Consider the following 22,503-nt stretch of genomic DNA (forward strand, 5'->3'; position numbering starts at 1 on the left):
ATTTTGATGCATTTATAAGAAGCAATTCAAACTTCTAAGATTTAGTTTAAAATAATTTGTTTTGCAAAAGCATCCTATAAGAAAATGAATAAGCAGAAAATCTTTTTTAGAAAGTTTGTTTTAAATTTATTTTTTTAAGTAAACCTTGGTGCTCAGACATAATATTATGCCATATTTGGTAAACATTATTTTCATCAGACTTATTAGTCATATATTTTAGTTTAAATGTATCATTTGAAGATGCATGAAAATGGTTCTTACTGGGTTGTTTGTCTTACATCTTGGGAAGGCTCAAATTACTTTCTGCTTGCTGTGTACATGATGTGACTGGTTGCTCTTACATATGAAGCAGGACAAGGGTGGAAATATGGTTTGGGGCTCTCTCTCAAACCGTATATAGTATGTCACCTAAAATTGTAAGCTTTGGTTTGTAACTGTTTAATTGTGTTCAAATTCTGGCTCTGTCATTTAGTAGTCTTATGATGACTGACAAGATAAGTTAAATCTTAGTTTTCTCATTCTAATAGGGGGAAGTGATATGTCCTCCATAAGACTGGGAGGGCTGTATTGAGATCTTGTTTGTTAACAGCATTGTATACCATCTGGTCCACGATAAATGATCAATGCATGTTAAGGACTATTGTTGTTGCTGACCACTGTTGATATACAATGTATTAGTGATACTGTTACACCATCACTATTATGTCAGTGGTCATCAGCACATTTAGAAACAGTCCTCTTGCGCTGCACCCTGAAAATGCAGCAAATATTCTTTTGTCAGCCCGAACTCTTCAGGCTTCACTCTTAGAGTGGACCTTTGAGCAGAATTTGTTCTTACTATGTTTTGGTAAAAATAGGTTTATTTTCTTATTTCATTCTTAGTTCTATTTCTGTTTGGTAAAGATAACAAAATCTTACGATTTTCTAACCTATAAGTACCAAAGAAATGTTCTTTTGCTGCAGGTCTCACACCATTATTAATTATTTTAGTAGAAACCCTTGTATATGTTACATACTGTATATAGAAAATGCAACTCTTTTGATACATTTTTTCTAAAATTCCTTAGAAAACATTTTGTGTAGCTTAAGGAACTGTTTCTGCTTTATTTTGAAAAGGCATAATAACTTGCTAAGTTTATTTTTCCCTGTTCCTCAATTCATTACTGAAATTTATTCTTAGGTTGGAAGAGTAAGCATTATCATTATCATTGTATCCAAATGTTATCTTTCTTACTTTTCATTTCATTTGTCTGTGATAAAATATTAGTTATTGACATGAAAGGAAATAAAATAGATTTTTTATTTGGTGACAAAAGACATAGTGTGATTGTGGCATCTGTTCTAAATCATCATCTGAATGATTCAAAAATTTTAAAATGTGAATTCAGTCTCCTTCAGAAATATGTCTCTGGTACTTAGTTTGCTAGGCTGTTACATGCTAACTGAGAAATCTGTGTTTTTAATATACTACACAATAAACTTGTTTTGTGTATCTAGTGGAGAACCTTGACTTTGGATAATTTGCCCCAGTAATAACTGCAAGGGCAGTGCAGTTGATTGATGAATCATCACTGCCCCTTCCAGACCTCATTAGCTTTCCTCTTCTCTTTTAAAACCCTTCAGTGGTTTCCTATTACTTTTTACATGAAGACCAATCTCTTCACCAACCTAATTTTCAAACATTTATGAAGTATTTCTGTGCAAAGCATATTTCATAAACTGATAGTAAAAGAAAGTATAATTTTTTTCTGAGGCTATGATAAATTTTAGTAACATATTTCTATTGATATTTAGGAATATGAGAAAAAAGGTTTTTTATCAAAATACTGTAAAAGCAAGGCAGTTGAAGCTTGTTTTTAAAAAATGTGATGTTATTCTTCATTCAGAATGATTGAGTTTTCATAGATTTCTAAATGTTACAGCTATAGGAGTCCATAGAGATAGTGTTTAAGGCTGTTCACTTTAGAAAGTCACGTGTGAGAGATTGTGTAGCCTGGGATAGATGTTTCTCTTTCCCTTATCTCCTGATTCTACTGTATTATTATACTGTTTTTAACTTTGCTTTCTCTTTTTGATTCATTCTTCATTTTATCCAATCGGCCCTTTTCTTTGTCTCTTTATATTTTCTTTCTGTCTTCTTTTAGGTATTTTCACCCTGCAAAAACATCCCTCCACTCTTTCTATTACTCGTCCATTAGGGCTGTGCTATCCAATATGGTAGTCCCTCTGTTAATTAGAATGTAATGCAATTGAAGTTTATTTTCTTAATATCAGTAACCATATTTCAATTGTTTACTGTGTGTTGAAGTAACTAGTAATCAGGTTGGATAGCACAGATGTAGACCCTGTCTGTGATCACAGGAAATACTATTAGACTGTGCTGCTCTACGCTGTAAGCTTTTGGGGCAAGAGATCATTTCTGTTGGTATGAAGAATGTACATATAATACAGCCTCTTGGGGATGTTTCCAAATGTGTAAATGAACATGTACCTTGACTTCCTTCAATTGCTTGCCAGATTCTTTGTGATTTTCCTTTTCTTTCTGAGCTATTTTAGGATTCAAATGAAATCAGCCATGTGGTATTCACTTGCTATATAAAAAATGCATCATGAACCACTTCAAATTTTTTACATGAAGGTTATAGTAATATTTTATGCAAAATATTTCTTGTGTAGCTAGTCATTGAGGTATTGTGTATTTTAAACTTTATTTTTTTTCTTTTTTTTTAAATTTAAGTTTTAATGGTGATTCCTTGATGATCATTCCTTGGCATGAACGTAGACACCGAGCTAAAGATTGGTGTGAGGAGCTGGAGTGCAGGTCAGTATGAGCCAGCAAGAGGCACCTTCGTTTCTTTGTGGGTTGGGTGAATCATGGCCTAGGGAGAGGGATGTATGACCTATGGTTCCTTATTTGTTGGCTTCCTTGATTTGGAGAGCTTAGGTGAGGTTTTTGAAACATACTCTTGACTGAATTAAAAAATCTTTAATGGGAATTGTTAAATGCTTCACATGAATTATTCTGCAAGTGATTGTTTCATCAGCAATTTCTACTGCAACTGTTTTTGTTTTGAGGTATTCTCTTTCGGTCTTTCATGTAAACACATCATGGTAAGCCTGCGGTTTTGTTCTTGGTTCAGTTTTATTTTTTGTAAGATTTTCCTTGGAATGCCAGAGAATGTGGAGGCATCAGGGGCTGCTGAAGAGGGTAGAAGATACATGGGGCTGAAAGCAATTATGATGAATATCTGGAATCCTGCACCCTTACCTCCTCAGAATGATGCATGTGCTCTGCCACTGTCTTTCCTCCCATGTTTTCCCTGCATGGGCCCAGAGATTTATTTTTGGACCCATATATTGAGTGAGGGAGCCTGTGGATTGAGCTAGAAAAGCCTCTAGGTTCTTGAATATTAAGCATAGAACAGGTTAGAATGAAATGATGGGCTTCAAAATCTTATTTCGGGAAGCCATTGTAAAATTCACTTTATTTATATTTTTATTGTCATCAGACATCATTTAATGTAATCCCTCACGTAAACAGGCTGAAGATGAAAAATCACATGATCATATCAATAGACACAGAAAAAGCATTTGGCAAAATCACGACCCAATAATGACTTAAAACTCTCAGCAACTTGCTATTGAATATTTACAAAATCCTACAGCTAACTTCATACCCAATGGTGAGAACCTAGAGGCTTTCCAACTGAGATGAGTAATAAGGCCAGGATGAGCCTTCCAGCTACTACTTTTTTAAAGTTAATTAATTAATTCATTTTATTTGTATGTATCTCATAAATACAACATTAAGAACGTAGTTATTCTTCCCACCATGCCCACCCTCCCACCACCCACTCCTCCCCCTTTCTCCTCCCTCTCCTGTTTAGTCTGAGAAAGAAAAAGAAACAGGGTGAAAGAAAGAATGGAATAAAAAAACCTAAGAGAACTGTTCTTCAACAGTCTAGACAAGGGCTGTTGTATGTTACTGCTCCTCAAAAGTGACTTTGTGGAGTTTTGAGGTTTTTTTTTTTTTTTTTTTTTTTTTTTTCCTTCCTCCTTTCCCTTCCTCCCTCCCTCTTCTTTCCTTTTAGACTTTTAGAAACTTATTTGTTTTTAAAGAACAATCCAAGGATGATACATGTTTTGTGAGCTTTTGGATATAATTCTAGCTTATGAGACATAATAATCTCCATTTAGTACACTAAAAGGAAGTGATTCTTGAGAACAAATTTTACTATTAAGTCTCATGATACAATTAGTTGGGGTCAGAGGTCCTGCATGGGAAGTTAGTTCACAGTGACTTTTATTGTTTATTTTATAAATAACACGCTTATGAATGACATCAGTGATCAACCAAGACTCTTGACATGGGCTTCCTCTGCTATAGATGCCTTATGGATCTATTAGCTTGACAGGACCATGAGCAAGGTGGAAGTTCTCTCCTCCCTTTAGAGAAAAGTACAGCCTTCTTTGGTGACATCTTGTTTCCACTAGGTTCTCACCCACAGAGGTCTTTTATGTAGAACATTTTTTTCCAGTGTGTCTTGGCTTTCCATGCCTGAAATGCTCTTGTGGGCTTTCTAGCCAGACCAAGACTATATTGAGAAGCAGTGGTGATAGTGAACACCCTTGTCTGGTTCCCGAACTCAGTGGGATTGCTTCCAACTTTTCCATGTTCAATAGGACGTTGGCTGTGGGTTTTTCATAAATTGCCTTGATTGTGTTGAGAAATGTGCCTTCTATCCCAATATGCTTAGAGTTTTCATCATGAAAGGGTGTTGCATTTTTCATATGCTTTCTCTGCATCTATTGAGATAATCTTATGGTTCTTGTTCTTCAGTTTGTTAATGTGATGTATCACATAGATTGATTTGCGAATGTTGTACTAATCCTGCATTCCAGGAATAAATCCCACTTGATCCAGGTAAATGATCTTTCTGATGTGTTGTTGGATTCAATTGAATGTATTTTGTTGAGTATTTTTGCTTCTGTGTTCATCAGAGAGAGATTGTTCTGTAGTTCTCTTTCTCCTTTGCATCTTTTTCAGGTTTAGTAATTAAGGTGATGATGGCTTCATAGAAAGAATATGGGAGGATTCCCTCCCTTTAGATTGTTTTGAATAACTTGAAAAGAATGGGAGTTAGTTCTTTAAATGTTTGGTAGAATTCAGTGGTGAAGCCATCTGGTCCTGGACTTTTCTTTTTTGGGAGGGTCTTTTTTATTGATTCGAGTTCTGTCTTGGTCATTGGTCTGTTTAGGTTTTCTGTGTCTTCAGTGCTCAATATAGGTAGAGCATAAGTGCCCAGGAATGTATCCATTTCGTCTAGGTTTCCCATTTTGTTGGCATATTGCTCTTTGTAGTAACTTCTGATGATTCTTTTTATTTCTGTGGTATTTGTTATTACATTTCCTGTTTCATTTCTGATTTTATTAATTTTGGTCTTCTCCCTCCTTTTTTTTTTGTTAGTTGGGCCAATGGTGTGCCAATTTTATTTATTTTTTTCAAAAAACCAGTTCTTCATTTTTCTTTTTTTGCATTCTTTTATTGGTTTTGATTTTGTTGAGTTCTTTAATTTTTTTCCTTTCTCCTACTAGTTTTGGATTTGTTTTGTTGTTATTGTTGTAGGTCCTTGAGATGCATTGATAGCTCATTTATTTGTTGCCTTTCCAATTTCTTGATGTAGGCTCCAATTGCTATACTCTTTCCTCTTAACATTGCTTTTGCTGTATCCCATAAGTTTTGATATGTTGTATTATCATCTTCATTTGTTTCAAAGAGATTTTTGATTTCTCTTGATTTCTTTGATGACCCACAGTTCGTTCTGGAGTATGTTGTTCAGTCTTCATGTGCTTCCAAATGTTCTGGGGATTCATTACCAATTTTATTCAGTTTTGGTCAGAGAATATGCATGGTGTGACTTCGATTTTTTTTGAATTTCCTGAGACTTGTTTCATGGCCTAGCATGTAGTCAATCCTAGAGAAAGTTCCATGCATTGGAGAGAAGAATGTATATTCTGTGGCTATAGGATGCAAAGCTCTGTAGATATCTCTTCGGTCTATTTGTTCTATAGTGTCAATTAACTCTTGTTTCCTTGCTGATTTTCTGTCTGGTTGATCTGTCTATTGCTGAAAGTGGAGTATTGATGTCCCCTATTACTATTGTATTTGAGTCTATGTCTCTCTTTAAGTCCCTTAACATTACTTTTAAATAGCCAGGTTCCCTGTAATTAGGTGCATAGACATTTATAATAGTCAAATCTTCCTGTTGAATTGGTTTCTTAATTATTATAAAGTACCCTTCTTTGTCTCTTAATAGTTTTTGTAGTAAAGTCTATTTTGTCTGGTATTAGGATGGCTACGCCAGCTCTCTTTTGGTTTCTGTTAGCATGGGTTAACTTTTTCCATCATTTCTCTTTCAGTCTGCATGCATCTATGTGGATGAGATGTGTTTCTCGTAGGCAGCAAATAGATGGGTTTTGTTTTTTAATCCATTCAGCCCGTCTGTGTCTTTTAACTGGTGAGTTGAGGCCATTTACATTCAGGGTGACTATTGTTAAGTATCGACTTTGCCCTGTCATATTTCCATTAATAGTCCTGTTTTTTACTTAGGGTTTCCTTTTGCTTTTTCTGGGCGATTTTCAGCCTTCACCTTCTTTTGTAGTGATGTTCCTGTTTCTGTGTTTCTGTGTGTAGCACATTCTTGAGCATCTTTTGTAGGGCTGAGCAGGTATTTACCTATTCTTTCAATTTCTGTTTGTTATGGAAGGTGTTTATTTCACCTTCATTCATAAATGAGAGCTTTGCAGGGTGCAGTATTCTGGGTTAACAGTTTTTTTTTTTTTTTTTTTTTTCTCTTAAGACTTCGAATATATCTTGCCATTCTCTCCTAGCCTGTAGGGTTTTTGATGAGAAATTTGCTGTGAGTCTACTTGGGGTTCCTCTAAATGTGATCTGGTGCACAGTTTAGAATCTTTTCTTTGTGTTTTACTGTAGAGAGTTTTGCTACAGTGTGTTGTGGTGAAGATCTTTTCTGGTCCTGTCTATTGGGAGTTCTGTGTGCTTCCCCTATGTTGATGTCCCTTTCTGTCTCTAAATTGGGGGAGCTTTCTGGTTTTATTTCATTAAAAAGGCCTTTTATTCCTTTCTCTCTCTCCATGCCTTCAGTAACTCCTTTGGTTCGTTTGATAGTATCTTGTAGATTTCCAACAGTGTTTTTTAGTTTTCTAATTTCTTCTTTTTTTTTTCAGTCTGACTGTACAATTTCCAGAAATTTGTCTTCTAGCTCTGATATTTCTTTCTTCTGTCTCACCTACCCTGTTAAGACTTTCCATTGCATTTTTTTTATTTGATGTAATGAATTCTTCATTTCTAGTTTTTAATTCTAATTTCTCTTTAATATCACAATTTCATGGGAAAAATTTTCATTTAGTTCGTGAATATGCTTTTGATTGCTTCTAAGTAATCTATTTTTCTGACATATACTCAATCTCTTCATCTTCATCTTCTACTATTGAAGTGTTGTAATGTTCCTTTGGTGGGCTCATAGTGTCTTTCTTATTCTTATTTAAGTTTCTTCCTTTGATTTTTCAGCATTTGTGTATTTTTTTTAACTTGGTTGCTTTTATATTTGATTTGTTTCTTTGTAGCTTAGTGGGACATCTTTACTTTCATGGAGTACCAAATGTGCGTGTTAGGGGTGGCCTGTGTGCTCTGTTCAGTATTTCAGGGTGGAGCAAGTATCCAAGTTAAGGCCTCCAAGGGGCTTTTTAACTCTCCTCTGGTTGACTGGATGGAGAAGGGTGTTCACCACTCTTGGTGTGATCTGCCCTTCTCCTCACAGCTGCAGCATGCCCTGGTGTGAGTCCCTGGTGTGTTTGGCACTAGTTCACACTGCTTAATGAACTACACCTTTGATCTGTGGCGTCTTTCCTGTGAGCGCAGTTTCCTCTGATATGAGCTGCTATATAGGTCTGTGCGTCACAGGTGGGTGGACAGAGCCCCTGCCTACTGGAGCCCAGCTCACTTCTCAGTGGTGGTGGGTGGGTATGAGCTGTAGGTAGGCAGGGCTTCCCTTGGCATACAGCTTGCATAGAGAAAGAAGGGATTCTGAATTGTGGTGGCCCTTGCTGTCTGGGTGGGGGCTGAGGTGACCCCCGCTATTGCGGGGGCCGTGCACGGGAGGCAGCCACCTGACCGTGTCCAAAACTAAATAAATAAATTAAAACAACAACAACAACAAAGGATCAGAATGACTTCTGCCGGCTGGCTTGGGTCCTGTAGGGTGGGTGGAAGGGGGAGTTGGGCCACCTCCCTGTTTTCTCATTTATTTTTGTTCTATGTGGAACTTCAAAAGCAGATCGCCAAGCACTCCCTCCCGCTGCTATTCACAGCTCCATGGACCCTCCTTTTCCCCCTCACTTGGTTTGCTGGGACTAGCGTTCACCTCTCCGGGTGCAAGCCTCTACTGATTTTGTTTTGTTTTGTTTTTTGTTTTTCCTATTTGTTCTTTCGGTGTGGACCTGGATTGTCTCTTCTGTTCTCATTGGATGCCTGGGTTTATCTCAGACGTGTAGTTTCTATGCTTTCTGAATATCAGTTTTGCCTCATGTGATTCAGACCTTCCTGCTGCTTCTGCCATCTTGGAACTCTTCCCCCCCCCCCCCCCCCCCAAGATTCACTTTATTAAAATGAGAGAGTAAGGTGAGAAAATCTAGGCTCTAACCCAGTCTGAGGAAGGCAGGCTCTGACGACACTGCCTTCTACCTGGAGAGTAATCAGTGCAGATACTGGAGGAGCCAGGGCAGCTTTCAGAGTCAGGTTTCTTGCAAACTTTTTTTTTTTTTAATGAAACATTATTTGATATCTTTGAGCATTTCCAAATGTTGCATATTTTGTAATTGATGGTTCTTTCATAGAATTTGGAAAAAATCAGCAATGGATACATATAAGCACATGGGAGAGGACAGAAGGCTGTAGTGGGCAGGTAGCAACTCTGGAAAGTAGGAAGTTTTTTGGAGACAGACTGTTTATTATAATTTACCTGTGGCTCAGTAGTAAGTGATATCCAGATAATCATTATTATGTAAACATTAGTGGTTAATCCAGAGGGTGATGTGTTCATAATGAGAGGAAGAGTATAGGGAAGGTGAATCATTGTGACTTCAGATAACTGAATAATGTCTAAGGTAGATTCATCAGGAAACAGTCCTGCCAGGCACATTGTTGAGACACTTGGAAGTAAAGAATGGAAAGAAAGCTAAATGCTTGACCATGGTGTAGTTAATGACAAGGATAGTAGCAGTGAGGATTGTGTAGGGATTGCTGGTTTTTATTTGAGAGTTCTTTTCAGAGTATTGGATTTTTTTTCTATGCATTTTTAATTTCTGTGTTTAAAAAAGTGATGAATAAAAGTCCTTACCAGTAATGTAATCATTGCAAATGAAATTTGGAAGCCTTCTTCCTGTTGGCAGTTTCCCTTCAATTTTTTCCCCTTCATTTTTGTCCTTTGCATTGAATATATATTAAATATATAATATTTATATATAAATATAAGTGTTATGAAATGTTATGAAATGTTTCATCTGCTGACGCACTCCCCACATGCCTATGGGACCAGGCTGGGCTGAAGCTGGGAGCTGCAAACTCTATCCAAGTCTCACATGGATGGCAGGAACCAGTCACTTGAACCTGTTCCTCCCCAGGGTCTGCATTAGGAACAAGCTAGAGCCAGAGCCAGAGCTGGGTATTGACCCCAGGTACTCTGATACAGAACTTGGGAGTCTTAACTGCTAGGGCAAATGGCTGTTTTGTGCCTTTGCATTTTTCCTATCTTGAGTTAATAGAATATGTAACTCTTAGTTCCTTTTTTCACTCTAGTGAATTTCAGTGTAATTGTAATTGAATGTCCTCCTGTGTTTTTGCTATTGTGTGCTTTTAAAAAAGTGTTCTTAATGTAGTTTTCATTTTTATCAAACTTGTATATATTTGCAAATAACTATAGTTTAATGAGTTAACATTCTAGAAAGCTTGCTTTTTAAAAAGCAAAAAGCAAACCATATAGTCCTTTGTGCCTTCCCTCATGTCCCACGCTCCAGCAGCAGCTGCTCTCAGTTGTTTTAGAGGAAAGCTTTGGTGTTTGCCTCCGTTTCTGTGACTAGCATTATTGTGTGCTTCTTTCTTTATGTTTAGTTTTGGCCTTTATCTGTTAACTTCCAAGAGTGGAAGATAATGATGTAGTTTCTTTGTGTTCCATGCTGCCTATTCTTCCTGCCCCCGTGCCCCCTTGAATGCTTGTTTCTCCTCAACTCCTATCAAAGAAATCTTACTGTTTGCTGGTGGAATATGCAGGGAGAAATTTAAGGAGAACTTAATGCATAGTATTCAAACCATATTTAACTGAAAGCCCTTATTTACCAATTGTAATGAGAGATTGCAGAGGTAGATAAATTGGAAAAGGTAGGAGGTGGCTGCCAGTGGGTGTGGTGGTGAGGAAGGGGTGGTGACCCTGTTACCACAGTTCTTTCTGGTTCACCCAGTGCATTTTACAGGGGAGCCCTGGCAGAACTGGTGCTTCCAGTTCTCAGCCTTTGGGTTTTATGATTCTAACAAGTAGGTAGGAGGAAGGAGGACATTTCTTCCCAGGTGAACCACAGCAAGTGACAGCATGAACAAATCTTGCTGTGCCAGACTCCTAAAGCCAGGAAAAGATAAACAGAGGGAAAGGGGACTTGAAGACGATGTGAACATTGAGTAGTACAGGCCATATCTTATTGCTTATTTGTTTGATTTATGTCTGTCCTCTGCTAGGCTCTGGAGTACTGAAGATGTGTCCCTGTCCTTGAGAAGTAGCTGATGCAGCAGTACAGCTGCTGCTCGTGAGTTATCTACAGGGCGAATGCTGAGAAAGAACACAGCACGAGACAGGCGTTAGGATGAGAATACTGAGGCAGTTTACAACCTAGGTACATATTTAAGGCACGGATAGGAGCCTTATAACCGGTTTCAGTTTTAAGCAAGATAGTTCTGTTGCCGTAGTAGGAAGATCATGAGCTTGTAGGTGAGATCTGAGTTAAACAATGTGGTAGTTGTTGACATGTGTGTGGTAACTTGCTTGTAGAGTTGAAGGGGAGACCTAGAGAGAGAGAGAGAGAAGTGATGAGTGTTGGATTAAGCATTTGGAAGTGCTAGTATAAAATTGGATAGAGGAGAATATTCTAGCAGAGGTGACTGAAAAAGAGCAGCCGAATAGATGAGGTCTGACAGTGCAGCCCACTGGAATGAAAGGGAACCATGTTTCCAGAAAGAGAAAGAGGTTAGATTCTAGCCGGTGGTGCCCGGAGGGAAGTAGACAAGAACTGAAGAAAGCAGCCAGGGAACTCGTAGTTGCTGGTGGCTGGTTTTCCAGGCTGAAGCAGGGCAGACTTAAAGGATTCTAGGAGCAGTGATGTGGCTTCATGTTGCACTGTCAGGAAGAATTCCCTGTCAGCAGTGTGACTGGCACTGGGAGACTGACCACAGGTCCGGTGCTTATTATATTAGAGGCCTTACTGCAGTGCTGATTCTAAGCACAGTATATTTCTAAGGCATGTTGATAAAATGCCGAATTCCTGAGCGCTTTGTTTATGGTTGTATACCACAGCTGCCAATAATTCCAGTACAAAAATAACTACAAATGAAGCAGTCCATTTACATTATTTTGAATTTTCACAGTATTTTTCATATAGAATGAGAGATCTTCAAAAAGTTCATAGGAAAATAGAATTTTTTTTAAATTACAATTTCCTTTTTTAAAAACTTTTATTTAATAAATATAAATTTCCAAAGTACAGCTTATGGATTACAATGGCTTCCCCCCCATAACTTCCCTCCCACCTACAACCCTCCCCTTTCCCGCTCCCTCTCCCCTTCCATTCACATCAAGATTCATTTTCAATTCTCTTTATATACAGAAGATCAGTTTAGTATACATTAAGTAAAGATTTCAACAGTTTGCTACCACACAGAAACATAAAGTGAAAAATAATAGATGATTTTTTAAATGATGATGAAATCAGATCAGACCTATTGTCATGTTTAATCCCAGTGAGAGTCAAGTTGGGAATTGATAATTTCTTCTTCTTCTTCTTCTTCTTCTTTTTTTTTTTTTTTTTTTTACAGAAGATCAGTTTAGTATACATTAAGTAAAGATTTCAACAGTTTGCACCTCCATAGAAACACAAAGTGAAATATACTGTTTGAGTACTCGTTATAGCATTAAGCCTCAATGTACAGCACATTAAGGACAGAGATCCTACATGAGGAGTAAGTGCACTGTGACTCCTGTTGTTGACTTTACAAATTGACACTCCTGTTTATGGCATCAGTAATCTCCCTATGCACCAGTCATGAGTTTCCAAGGCTATGGAAGCCCCTTGAGTTCTCCGACTCTTACCTTGTTCAGACACGGTCATAGTCAAAGTGGAGGTTCTCTCCTCCCTTCAGAGAAAGGTACCTCCTTCTTTGAAGACCTGTTCAGGAAAATAGAATTTAAAGATTTATTTTGATGTATCAGGATAGAACCTTGCTAATTTGATAGTAAAGGTAGAACGTGCTACCCTGAGAGAGAGTCATTGAGCACCTATTGCTGTAGTCATGTGAGGTTCTATGTCTATTATGCAAATCATAACATGCATTTTCTGAGTACTTTTTGAAGTACCCTGTATTATCATCATTTTAAAAAATGAATAAAAAGAACCTTTGTCTAATTTTAGTTAAGTAATTTGCAGACAATTTCACAGCTCGATGATGGAATTGTGCTTCAGACTGCATTCTGTCTCCCGTGCCTTGTGCTAACAAGACTGCTCCTGTCGTGCCCTGCCAGCTCACTTTGGCGGAATGAATGTCCCAGTGGAACACAACATTTTCCATTCGTCCATCTGCAATCTCTTAGTTTAGTTTTCTGCTTTTATTCCCTAAGGGCAATTGGCCCTTATTAAAAACTACTCAGTTTGTGATTCTCATGCTGTTATCCCTGTGCCTGTTGCTCTGAGACATTCTTTATTTTCTTGTCTGTTTTCTTCTTTATTCTTAAGTCATTCTTTTTCATATAGGATGAGGATTGGTGTAGAGGTGTGTTGTACAGGTGTTGGTACAGTACTATACTCTGGCACCCAGTTAGGGTATGATCACATAAATGAGGTGAATTTTCTCTGATTCTTAGGAACACTGAGAACAAGCTTTCTTACTAAATCCAGGTTGGAATCCCTGGGGGCTGTGTTTCTTAAATTCAGCCTGGCTGGCCATCACAGGTGATTTTGATTTAATAGACCTGCTGTGGGACTCCCAGCTGTGTGTGTCTGTCCAGATTTTCCAGGGTGACTTTGATTTTGTTAATACTTTCAGATTGATTTGTGGAACAATTATTTTAATCTATTATCCATTCTGGTTTTTAAATCAGGAAAGCTAGTGGAAAAATAAATTAAACATCCTAAAAAACTCTCATTTCTCCTAAGTGACCTAGCGGGTACAGGAGAACACACACACACATACATGTGCACTACATACATGATCCTGGTCTCTGTAGCCTGCTCTCACCCCATCTCTGCTTCTTTCTGTTAGAAAATTTTGGTTTTTCCACAGCATTCCCGTCTGTTGCTAATTGTTCCTCTTGTGCGTTGCAGAATGGTTGTTGAGCCAAGTCGCCAAGATGAAAGTGAATTCTTATATGCTGCACAGCCTGCCTTGCTGAGCTACAGGACAGCCCCGCTTGCAGTCGAGAGCGTCATGGACTGGTACCAGGCCAGGGCAGAGGAGGTAGAGCATTATGCCGGCCAGGTGAGGGAGTGGCAGCTGCTCCGTGATGCTCAGTGATGCTCGGGCCGCTGTGCTGGGTCTCCAGGATTCAGTTCGCGTAGGGGATCACGAAAGGGGTGCCAGGAGTCATGGATATAACTTGCAAAGGGTGAAATGAATATTTCTTTTGTCTATTGTCCATGTTTTCTTTGTCTTAGAAGTTTTTGTGGCTTTTGTTTTGGATTTGTACAGAGGAAAGACACATAAGAAAAGTTGATCAGAATTCTTAAAATGTGATACATACTGTTCCTTGTATTCCTGCATATTTCTATTTTTCATAGACTTACTATGATATTGAGGGATCCTATCGATGTAGAAATGCTTTATTTGGGCTGGCGCCGCAGCTCACTAGGCTAATCCTCCGCCTTGCGGCGCCGGCACACCGGGTTCTAGTCCCTGTTGGGGAGCCAGGTTCTAGTCCCGGTTGCCCCTCTTCCAGGCCAGCTCTCTGCTGTGGCCCGAGAGTGCAGTGGAGGATGGCCCAAGTGCTTGGGCCCTGCACCCCTTGGGAGACCAGGAGAAGCACCTGGCTCCTGGCTTCGGATCAGCGTGATGCGCTGGCTGCAGCGCGCCGGCTGTGGCGGCCATTGGAGGGTGAACCAACGGCAAAGGAAGACCTTTCTCTCTGTCTCTCTTTCACTGTCCACTCTGCCTGCCAAAAAAAAAAAAAAAAAAGAAATGCTTTATTTGTCTTCTGGTATACTGCAGGGAGTCATCTGATTATAATTTTGCATTTCAGGAACCCTATTCTAAGCTGTTTCCAATGTTTTCCTCGAGTCCATGCCTAATTTCTTTTAGTTCTTCTGTACCTTTGCCGAGATGTGTAACAGCAGCATCAGACAGGGAGCATGCAAGAGAGAGATAAGCATGGTACTTTATGGTTTCTGAATACTAATCCTAACTCGGGAAACTAATGGACCCCGTGACTCTGATCCTGTTGCCTATGTTTTCTTTGTACCTTAACTTTCTCTGGGGGTTAGTTCTTAGACTAGAGCTGATGAGAACAAAGAAAATATACATGAAAGAGCATTCAAAACTCTGGCGGATGAATGCTCTGTAGATGTAAGCAATAGTTGTCTTCATCCTAGAGAACAGAGATTTGTCTTTCAGAGCAAAGAGTGACAGAATGTACTGTGAAGTCTGATACAAGGTCTGTCCAGTGGATACACTTTTCTTTCTGCTTGCATTCTGGCTTTGGGCTGCCTGTCATGGCATCAGTCTTTCATTTGATTGGAAGGTTGAATCCACAGGATCTGGTGAGCAACAATACTGTGGGGAGTAATATGGAAATCTATTGAAATTTCTACTTGATATATCTGGGATGGCCCAGATATGCTAGTCTTCTATGCTAGTCTTCTTGATTTCCTGCTTAATTTTATTGCTACTTATAGTATTTGTCAAATTGAAGATGAATTACTTATTGGAGATGTTAGGAATGTTCTAGACCAAACTTTTTGTGAGGTGATCAAGAATATTTATGATTGACTTTCCAAGGTTTTGAAATTGGTTAAGGACCATAGTATATTTAAAAATGTTTAGAATCTTAGATACCACAGTTAACAACAACAACAACAACAACAACAACACCTCTTTGAGATAATCTACTCTAATTCTCTGTTTTATAGATAGATAAACAATATACAAAAGCCATGTTTGTGTATAATCTTATTGAATTTATATAAAAATGGTCATTTACACAAATACGAGAACTAGGGACATAAATCTTTAAAAACGGTTGGCCTCAGACTCATAGAATTTTTTTGTAGTAAATATTTTGTAATGCAATGCTTCCTTTTCATCCTGAAACAATAGTATAGATGCAATATCAACAGAAATAATTTCAAAAAAATTGTATAATGACCTAATATGCACTATATAATGAATGAAGTAGATAAATCCATGATCATGACCATACTAGGAAGTAAAATCAGTGGGAAATACTTTGACGAAGATTACTGAATTTGCTAACAGACTCAAGTATGTCATCTTTTGAGAGAAATACCACCAGTTATTGTCAGATGAAATTTTAACAAAAGAAAGTAAAATCTTCCCTTAATATATACAGTAGCTGCATTACAGGAAAAGTTGGTGCAAATTAACACAAACAAAAAGGAATTTTATGTAAAAGCTAACTGAAGTTGAGAGCTAGAGTCTGACCACACTAGACTTTCCGGGACATTGGAAAGGTAGGCAGGAGCCACGTCTGGCATTCCTGGCCTCTACCCAGTTGGTGTGAATCTACGTTCCAGTAATTCTTGTGCTGATGCTTCTCCACATAGTCAAAGTTTCCTGGTGGACAGTTCAGCTCCCTTGGAGAATTATAGTCTCAGAACAATATCATGTATCTGCAAATGACCAGTTCATACTGAGTACCTGACATGAGATGTATTACTTTGCTAATTCAATAGACGCTTTGTTGTGGACTAGGTCAGACCTAAATTTCTATTCCAAACTCTTGCCTTTTACTTAGAGAAGAATTCTAAGTACAGGCACAAACATGATGTGCAGTGTGATAAGGTTTATTTACAAAGTGAGGAGGAAACACAAGCACGTGAGGGCTTTATGTAGGGATGGTGGGCCAGGAAAGGTAGAGAGACTTCTATTCCATGCTTGCCCTGGATCCATGAAGAGAGAGAAAGAGTGAGCCTCGTCTCCTTTACCAGGCTTCTTACGAACTTAGGAAAAGGGACTGGTTACGTAGTACTGCTCCCAGGTCCCAGGTAAGGGGAGGCGCATCCTGGAGAAGGGATCATCTGATTGATAGGTAGATGGGTAGGATTACAAGGGGTAGGGAAGGTATGGCCTCCAGCTCATGAACTTAACTGTCTCCCTGACTTGTCCCATATCAACTTGATAACAATTGATGACATGAGTCAATGAGGCACATTTATCTCCAGACAATTATAGATTGAAAACGTGCTTCTAGAGATCTTTAAGATTCCGATGGCATCATATGATTTGCAAAAATTTTACAAATTTATTATATTACTACTATCTCTGTCTAAAAAGAAAAAGGAACCTGTTAGACCAATTTTGTTTTAGTGCTTTGGGGTTTTTTTAGCTGAACTTATAGATGCAACTTTTTTTTTTTTTTTTAATTTCTCTATTTAAATGGCAGAATGAGAGCGACTGAGAGAGAGAAAGAAGTACATTAAATAAACTTCCCATCTGCTGGTTCACTCCCCAAGTGTCTAGAACGGCCAGGGCTGGGCCAGGCTGAAATAGCAACTCTATCTAGATCTCCCTTGTGGGTGGCAGATTCTCAGGTACTTGAGCCATTGTCTGCTGTCTTTCAAGGAGTGCAGTAGAAGGGAGCTGGATTGGAAATGGAGGCAGAACTTGATCCCAGGCACTCAGACAGGGGAGACAGATTGCCCCACTCTGTGGCTTAATCTGCTGCACCAAAATGCCTACCACTAGATACAGCTTTTTGAGAGTAAGGAGGAAGGTGTGTATGTGTTTTTATATGTACATTAAAAAAAAAAAAAACCACAAAACCTGATTTCTATGAAGTTCTGTTAGTTGAACAAAGAATGAAAATTTAAAAATTTCTAATGTCTATAAAATGTTGGGCAATCGGTGTCAGGCATTTTAAAAAAACAGTAATGCTTTTTCAATATTTAATCTTTGAATGTTTGTAGCTCAAATTTCAAGCATTGTTTTTTTTAATTGTTGTGACAGAAATTGCCACATTATCAGTGCTGTTATTTCATTAATTAATTAATTAATTTAATAACCTTTCACCACCCAAATTATCTTTATTGTTAGAATCTTGCCTTTGAATGGTATTTTTTTTAAGATTTATTTATTTTTACTTGCAAGTCAGAGTTACACAAAGAGAGAAGGAGAGGCAGAGAGAGAGACAGAGAGAGAGAGAGAGAAAGGCCTTCCATCTGCTGGTTCACTCCCCAGATGACTACAATGGCCGGAGCTGTGCCAATCCAAAGCCAGGAGCCAGGAGCTTCTTCTGGGTATCCCACATGGGTGCAGGGGCCCAAGGACTTGGGCCATCCTCTACTGTCTTCCCAGGCCACAGCAGAGAGCTGGATCGGAAATGGAGCAGCTGGGACTTGAACCAGCACCTACATGAGGTGCCAGCACTGCAGGCGATTGCTTTAACTGCTATGCCACAGCGCCAGCCCCCTTTGAATGGTATATTTGTTTGTTTGTTTTTTAAGATTTATTTATTTATTTATTTGAAAGAGTTGCACAGAGAGAGGACAGGCAGAGAAAGAGAGGTCTTCCATCTGATGGTTCACTCTCCAGATGGCCGCAACGGCCGTAGCTGTGCCAATCTGAAGCCAGGAGTCAGGAGCTTCATCTGGGTCTCCCATGTGGATGCAGGGGCCCAAGGACTTGGACCATCTTCCACTGCTTCCCAGGCCATAGCAGAGAGCTGGATTGGAAGTGGAGCAGCCGGGTCTCGAACTGGCACCCATATGGGATGCCAGCGCTTCAGGCAAGAGCATTAGCTCATTGCACCACAGCGCTGGCCCCATGAATGGTATATTTGTTAACAGTTGATGACCCAAGATGGCTTTATATAAATGGACAACTATAGCACATAGATATAATGCAGTATTATTGAATGATAATACACCAACCGGGTTGTATTTCATATGGAGGAACCTGAAATGCATATTACGGAGTGAAAGAAGCCCATCTGTTAATGTAGACTTTATAACAAATTCTCTACCCTCAGTGACCTTGACAGGGCAGGGGGTAGATGGTTTGAGGTGAGGGTAAGTAGAGCAAGAGGTATATGCAGACCTACTTTCTGCTCAGCTATGCTGCAAATCTAAAACTGCTCTTACATTTGATTCAAAAACTGTGGAGCTTTCTGAAATTTAAAATTTCTAATAGTCTCACAATCATTCCCAGACAACTTGATTTCTTTTTTTCCTCCAGTAATTGGGGATACCTACCTAAAAATTAAAAAGGAAAGTGATTTTTCTCATGCTTTAGTTGGCTTGTATTCTGTGTTTGATTTATAAAAACACTTACAATAGAGGTTTTTATAGGCTTCACATCGGGTATTGCCATTTCATGTAGCTTGTGGTACAATCAAAATGATATCTGACATAGTACTATATTTTTCATTTTTAGAGATTTAATTGATGTGGGACTTCTTTTTCCTTTGTGTCTATGGATTTCTATAGCAAAACTTATTTGTTAGTTTGGGAAAATGTTTATAGTGAAGAATTTTACCTAGTGATGGCTTGGGATATGTGGTATAAGTCTACACATTACGTTCATTGAGTGTCAGTAAGTAAATTATAGAACATTTTCATTTATTTGGGAAGAGAGTAAATTCAAAGTTGATATTAGAAGATGATTTGGATCACAGAATTAATGAGTGTATTTCATATTAGTAATATGCCATGTAGTCAGACTATTACTTGTACAAAGTTGTGTTTTCTATATCGTTTTCTTACTGCTTTCCGAAAAGTCACCTGAGATAGAGTTTGTTTTTTATTTAGATTAATGTGAAGGTAGATGTATCTTTTCATATGTGAATTGGATTTTTAGTTCTAGGAATTCAGTTAAAAATTTTATGAACTGAATGAAGCATTACCAGATCCTTCCACTTTGTCTTATCCTTTACCTACCTACAATTCCTGGACCCTCACTCCCCACCTCCCCCCCAACCTATTTTTGCATCAGTCTTTCCATCTGAATATGAATTTCTTCTTTTCTTGTATCTGAAGGGTTTAGCTGGGCCTTTGTCCTGAGCAGGTTCTTTGCCTTGTGCTGTGTGGCTGTCCCTCTTCCCCTTCTCCCCTCCTCCTTTCACCCACCACCTACTTCATCATTCTCAGAAGATGATTTTGCTTTGTGTTTATTTGAAAAATTGAGAACCTCCTGTCTTTTGCACTTATTCTTTCCAGTTCTCCCCAGAGGAACACATTTTATGTTCAAAGCTCCTCCCTTTTTTTGTGCTCTGGATTTTACCCTCTCCCCTCCTCGGGTTCATGTTAACGCTCATCGCTTCTCTGTCCTGTATATTTAACCTCTCCTTAGTTATTGCCAACCCCAGCTATGGGCATAAAGTTCAAATCCCTTACATTATACGTTTGTAAAAATGTCAAAAGATTAGCGCCATACTCTCCCCGGCTTCTGTTTTGGCTTTCTGTTCCCCTTGTACCTTAGCTCAGGAATAGTTGCTCTGTTCTTTGTGGCCACTCTCTCAATTTTTGTTTACTCTTCAATTCCCGAGTCTAAGTATTCTTCCCACTGTACTGAAACTTCAGGCTGTGAGGCTAGCAGTCCACTTCTTAATGTCAGGTTCCCTCGATTTGCTATCTCACATCTTGTTCTTTGACAATCTTTACTACTCTTTCCTGAAATCTCTTTAGCTTAGGCTTCCAGTTTTTTCTTGTCAGTGCCTTCTTAGCCATTCTTTTTAGTCTCCTCCTGTGGCTCCTATTCTTTGACTTCTCCCTTAAGTGTTAACTATCCCTGGGATACTGTTCCCGTCACTGGAGAGAGCCTGAAGGTGGAACCCATTCAGGTCCTTCTCCCCAAGTACTGCCCTGTGATTTGTATGCTGACAGTCTCAGAATGTTATTGCTTCAGCCACATATTTTGTTTTCTTGTTTTTGGACCTACTGTTGAACATCTAAGATGTCCCGTAGGCATCTCAAGAAGCAACTTGTGGGGCCGGCGCTGTGGCACAGTGGGTTAACACCCTGGCCTGAAGCGCCGGCATCCCATATGGGCGCCGGTTCGAAACATAGTTGCTCCACTTTTGATCCAGCTCTCTGCTATGGCCTGGCAAAGCAGTAGAAGATGGCCCAAGTCCTTGGGCCCCTGCATCCAACATAGGAGACCTAGAAGAAGCTCCTGGATCCTGGCTTCGGATCAGTGCAGCTCCGGCCGTTGCGGCCAATTGGAGAGTGAACCATCGGATGGAAGACCTTTCTCTCTGTCTGCCTCTCCTCTCTCTGTGTAACTCTGACTTTCAAATAAGTAAATAAATCTTTTTTTAAAAAAAGATTGCAAAAAAAAAAAGCAACTTACTCAATATCTAATTAATTTTTTACTTTTGTATATGTGCTACTCTGTCTAACTCCCCCTATTGCCCACAGAGGTACCACCCACATACATAAACATGTATATATCCGTGGTTTAGATCAGAAACCTAAACTCGTTGTAGACTCCCCCTCCTTCTTACACTTCTCATTTGATGTGCCCAAGCTGCATAAATTCTATCTTCTTAATTGTCCGTCAGCATTCTTCTGTATGTCTTCAGTGACACCGTCTTAGTTTAGCTCTTTGTTGTTGTTTGCATGCTACATATGAAGTGTTCACAAACATTTACTCAGTGTGAATAAATGAGTGAACCACTTACGGATGAATGGATGAATCCCTGTGCTTCTGTCAGAATTCCTCTACCAGCAGTGACTGCGCTTGTCCTTGATAGTCTGCTTATTTCAATCCAGTCCATTTCCAGCTCATCATTCACATTTCATTCATTCCTCAATAAATGCTAAATATTCTTTCCAAAGTGTAACTATTTATGACATACCTCCATTGAAAATTCCTTTGTCATATTGCATTTTGGGATAAACTGCAAATTACTTTTCTTGACAAACAGTATTCTTTATTATCTGGCCCCTACCTACCTCACCAGCCATGTCCCTGATCATTCACTTCCTGTTTCCTTTTCAGTCAGGTGACTCTAAGTGTACTTTGTCAAGATGCCATGCATCTCTGTTCCCACACTGTTCTCTTTCCCTTAATCTTCCTTCCTCACCTAATACCCATGGACTCTTCAAAGCCCATTTTAGGCCAGCGCTTTGGCTCACTAGGCTAATCGTCTGCCTGTGGTGCCGGCACACCGGGTTCTAGTCCTGGTTGGGGCAGCAGATTCTGTCCCGGTTGCTCCTCTTCCAGTCCAGCTCTCTGCTGTGGCCCAGGAAGGCAGCAGAGGATGGCCCAAGTGTTTGGGCCCTGCACCCACAAGGGAGACCAGGAGGAAGCACCTGGCTCCTGGCTTCGGATTGGTGCAGTGCGCCGGCCGTAGCAGCCATTTAGGGGATGAACCAGTGGAGGGAGGACGTTTCTTTCTGTCTTTCTCTCTCTCACTGTCTAACTCTGCCTGTCCAAAAAAAAAAAAAAAAAGCGCCCTTTTTTTTTTTTAAACTTTTATTTAGTAAATATAAATTTCCAAAGTAAAGTTTATGGATTACAATGTATTTTCCCCCCATAACTTCCCTCCCACCTGCACCCCTCACATCTCCCACTCCCTCTCCCATTCCATTCACATCAAGATTTATTTTCAATTATCTCTATATACAGAAAATCGATTTAGTATATATTAAGTAAAGATTTCATCAGTTTGCACCCACAGAGAAACACAAAGTGTAAAATACTGTTTCAGTACTAGTTATAGCATTAATTCACATTGGACAACGCATTAAGGACAGAGATCCTACATGAAGAGTAAGTACACAGTGACTCCTGTTGTTGACTTAACAATTTGACACTCTTGTTCATGGCGTCAGTAATCTCCCTAGACTCTAGTCATGAGTTGCCAAGGCTATGGAAGCCTTTTGAGTTCGCTGACTTCGATCTTATTTAGACAAGGTCATAGTCAAAGTGGAAGTTCTCTCCTCCCTTCAGAGAAAGGTACCTCCTTCTTTGATGGCCTGTTCTTTCCACTGGGATAT

General features: G+C 39.2%; 1 protein-coding gene across 2 annotated transcripts in view; it reads left to right on the top strand.

Annotated features, from left to right (window-relative positions):
- Positions 1-22,503, top strand: part of NBAS (NBAS subunit of NRZ tethering complex) — a 459,817-nt gene that overhangs the window by 148,935 nt on the left and 288,379 nt on the right. Inside the window, exons 22-23 of one of the 2 annotated variants that reach the window (XM_070069748.2) lie at positions 2,738-2,821; positions 13,660-13,813. In XM_070069748.2, the coding sequence (XP_069925849.2) occupies positions 2,738-2,821; positions 13,660-13,813 (238 nt within the window). The remainder of the gene's footprint in view (positions 1-2,737; positions 2,822-13,659; positions 13,814-22,503) is intronic. The other variant, XM_089327834.1, reaches the window with a different exon arrangement.

This window comes from Oryctolagus cuniculus, chromosome 2, assembly GCF_051225735.1.
Source record: "Oryctolagus cuniculus isolate XC-2025 breed Fujian yellow rabbit chromosome 2, ASM5122573v1, whole genome shotgun sequence".
In the NCBI taxonomy this organism is placed as follows: Eukaryota; Metazoa; Chordata; class Mammalia; order Lagomorpha; family Leporidae; genus Oryctolagus; species Oryctolagus cuniculus.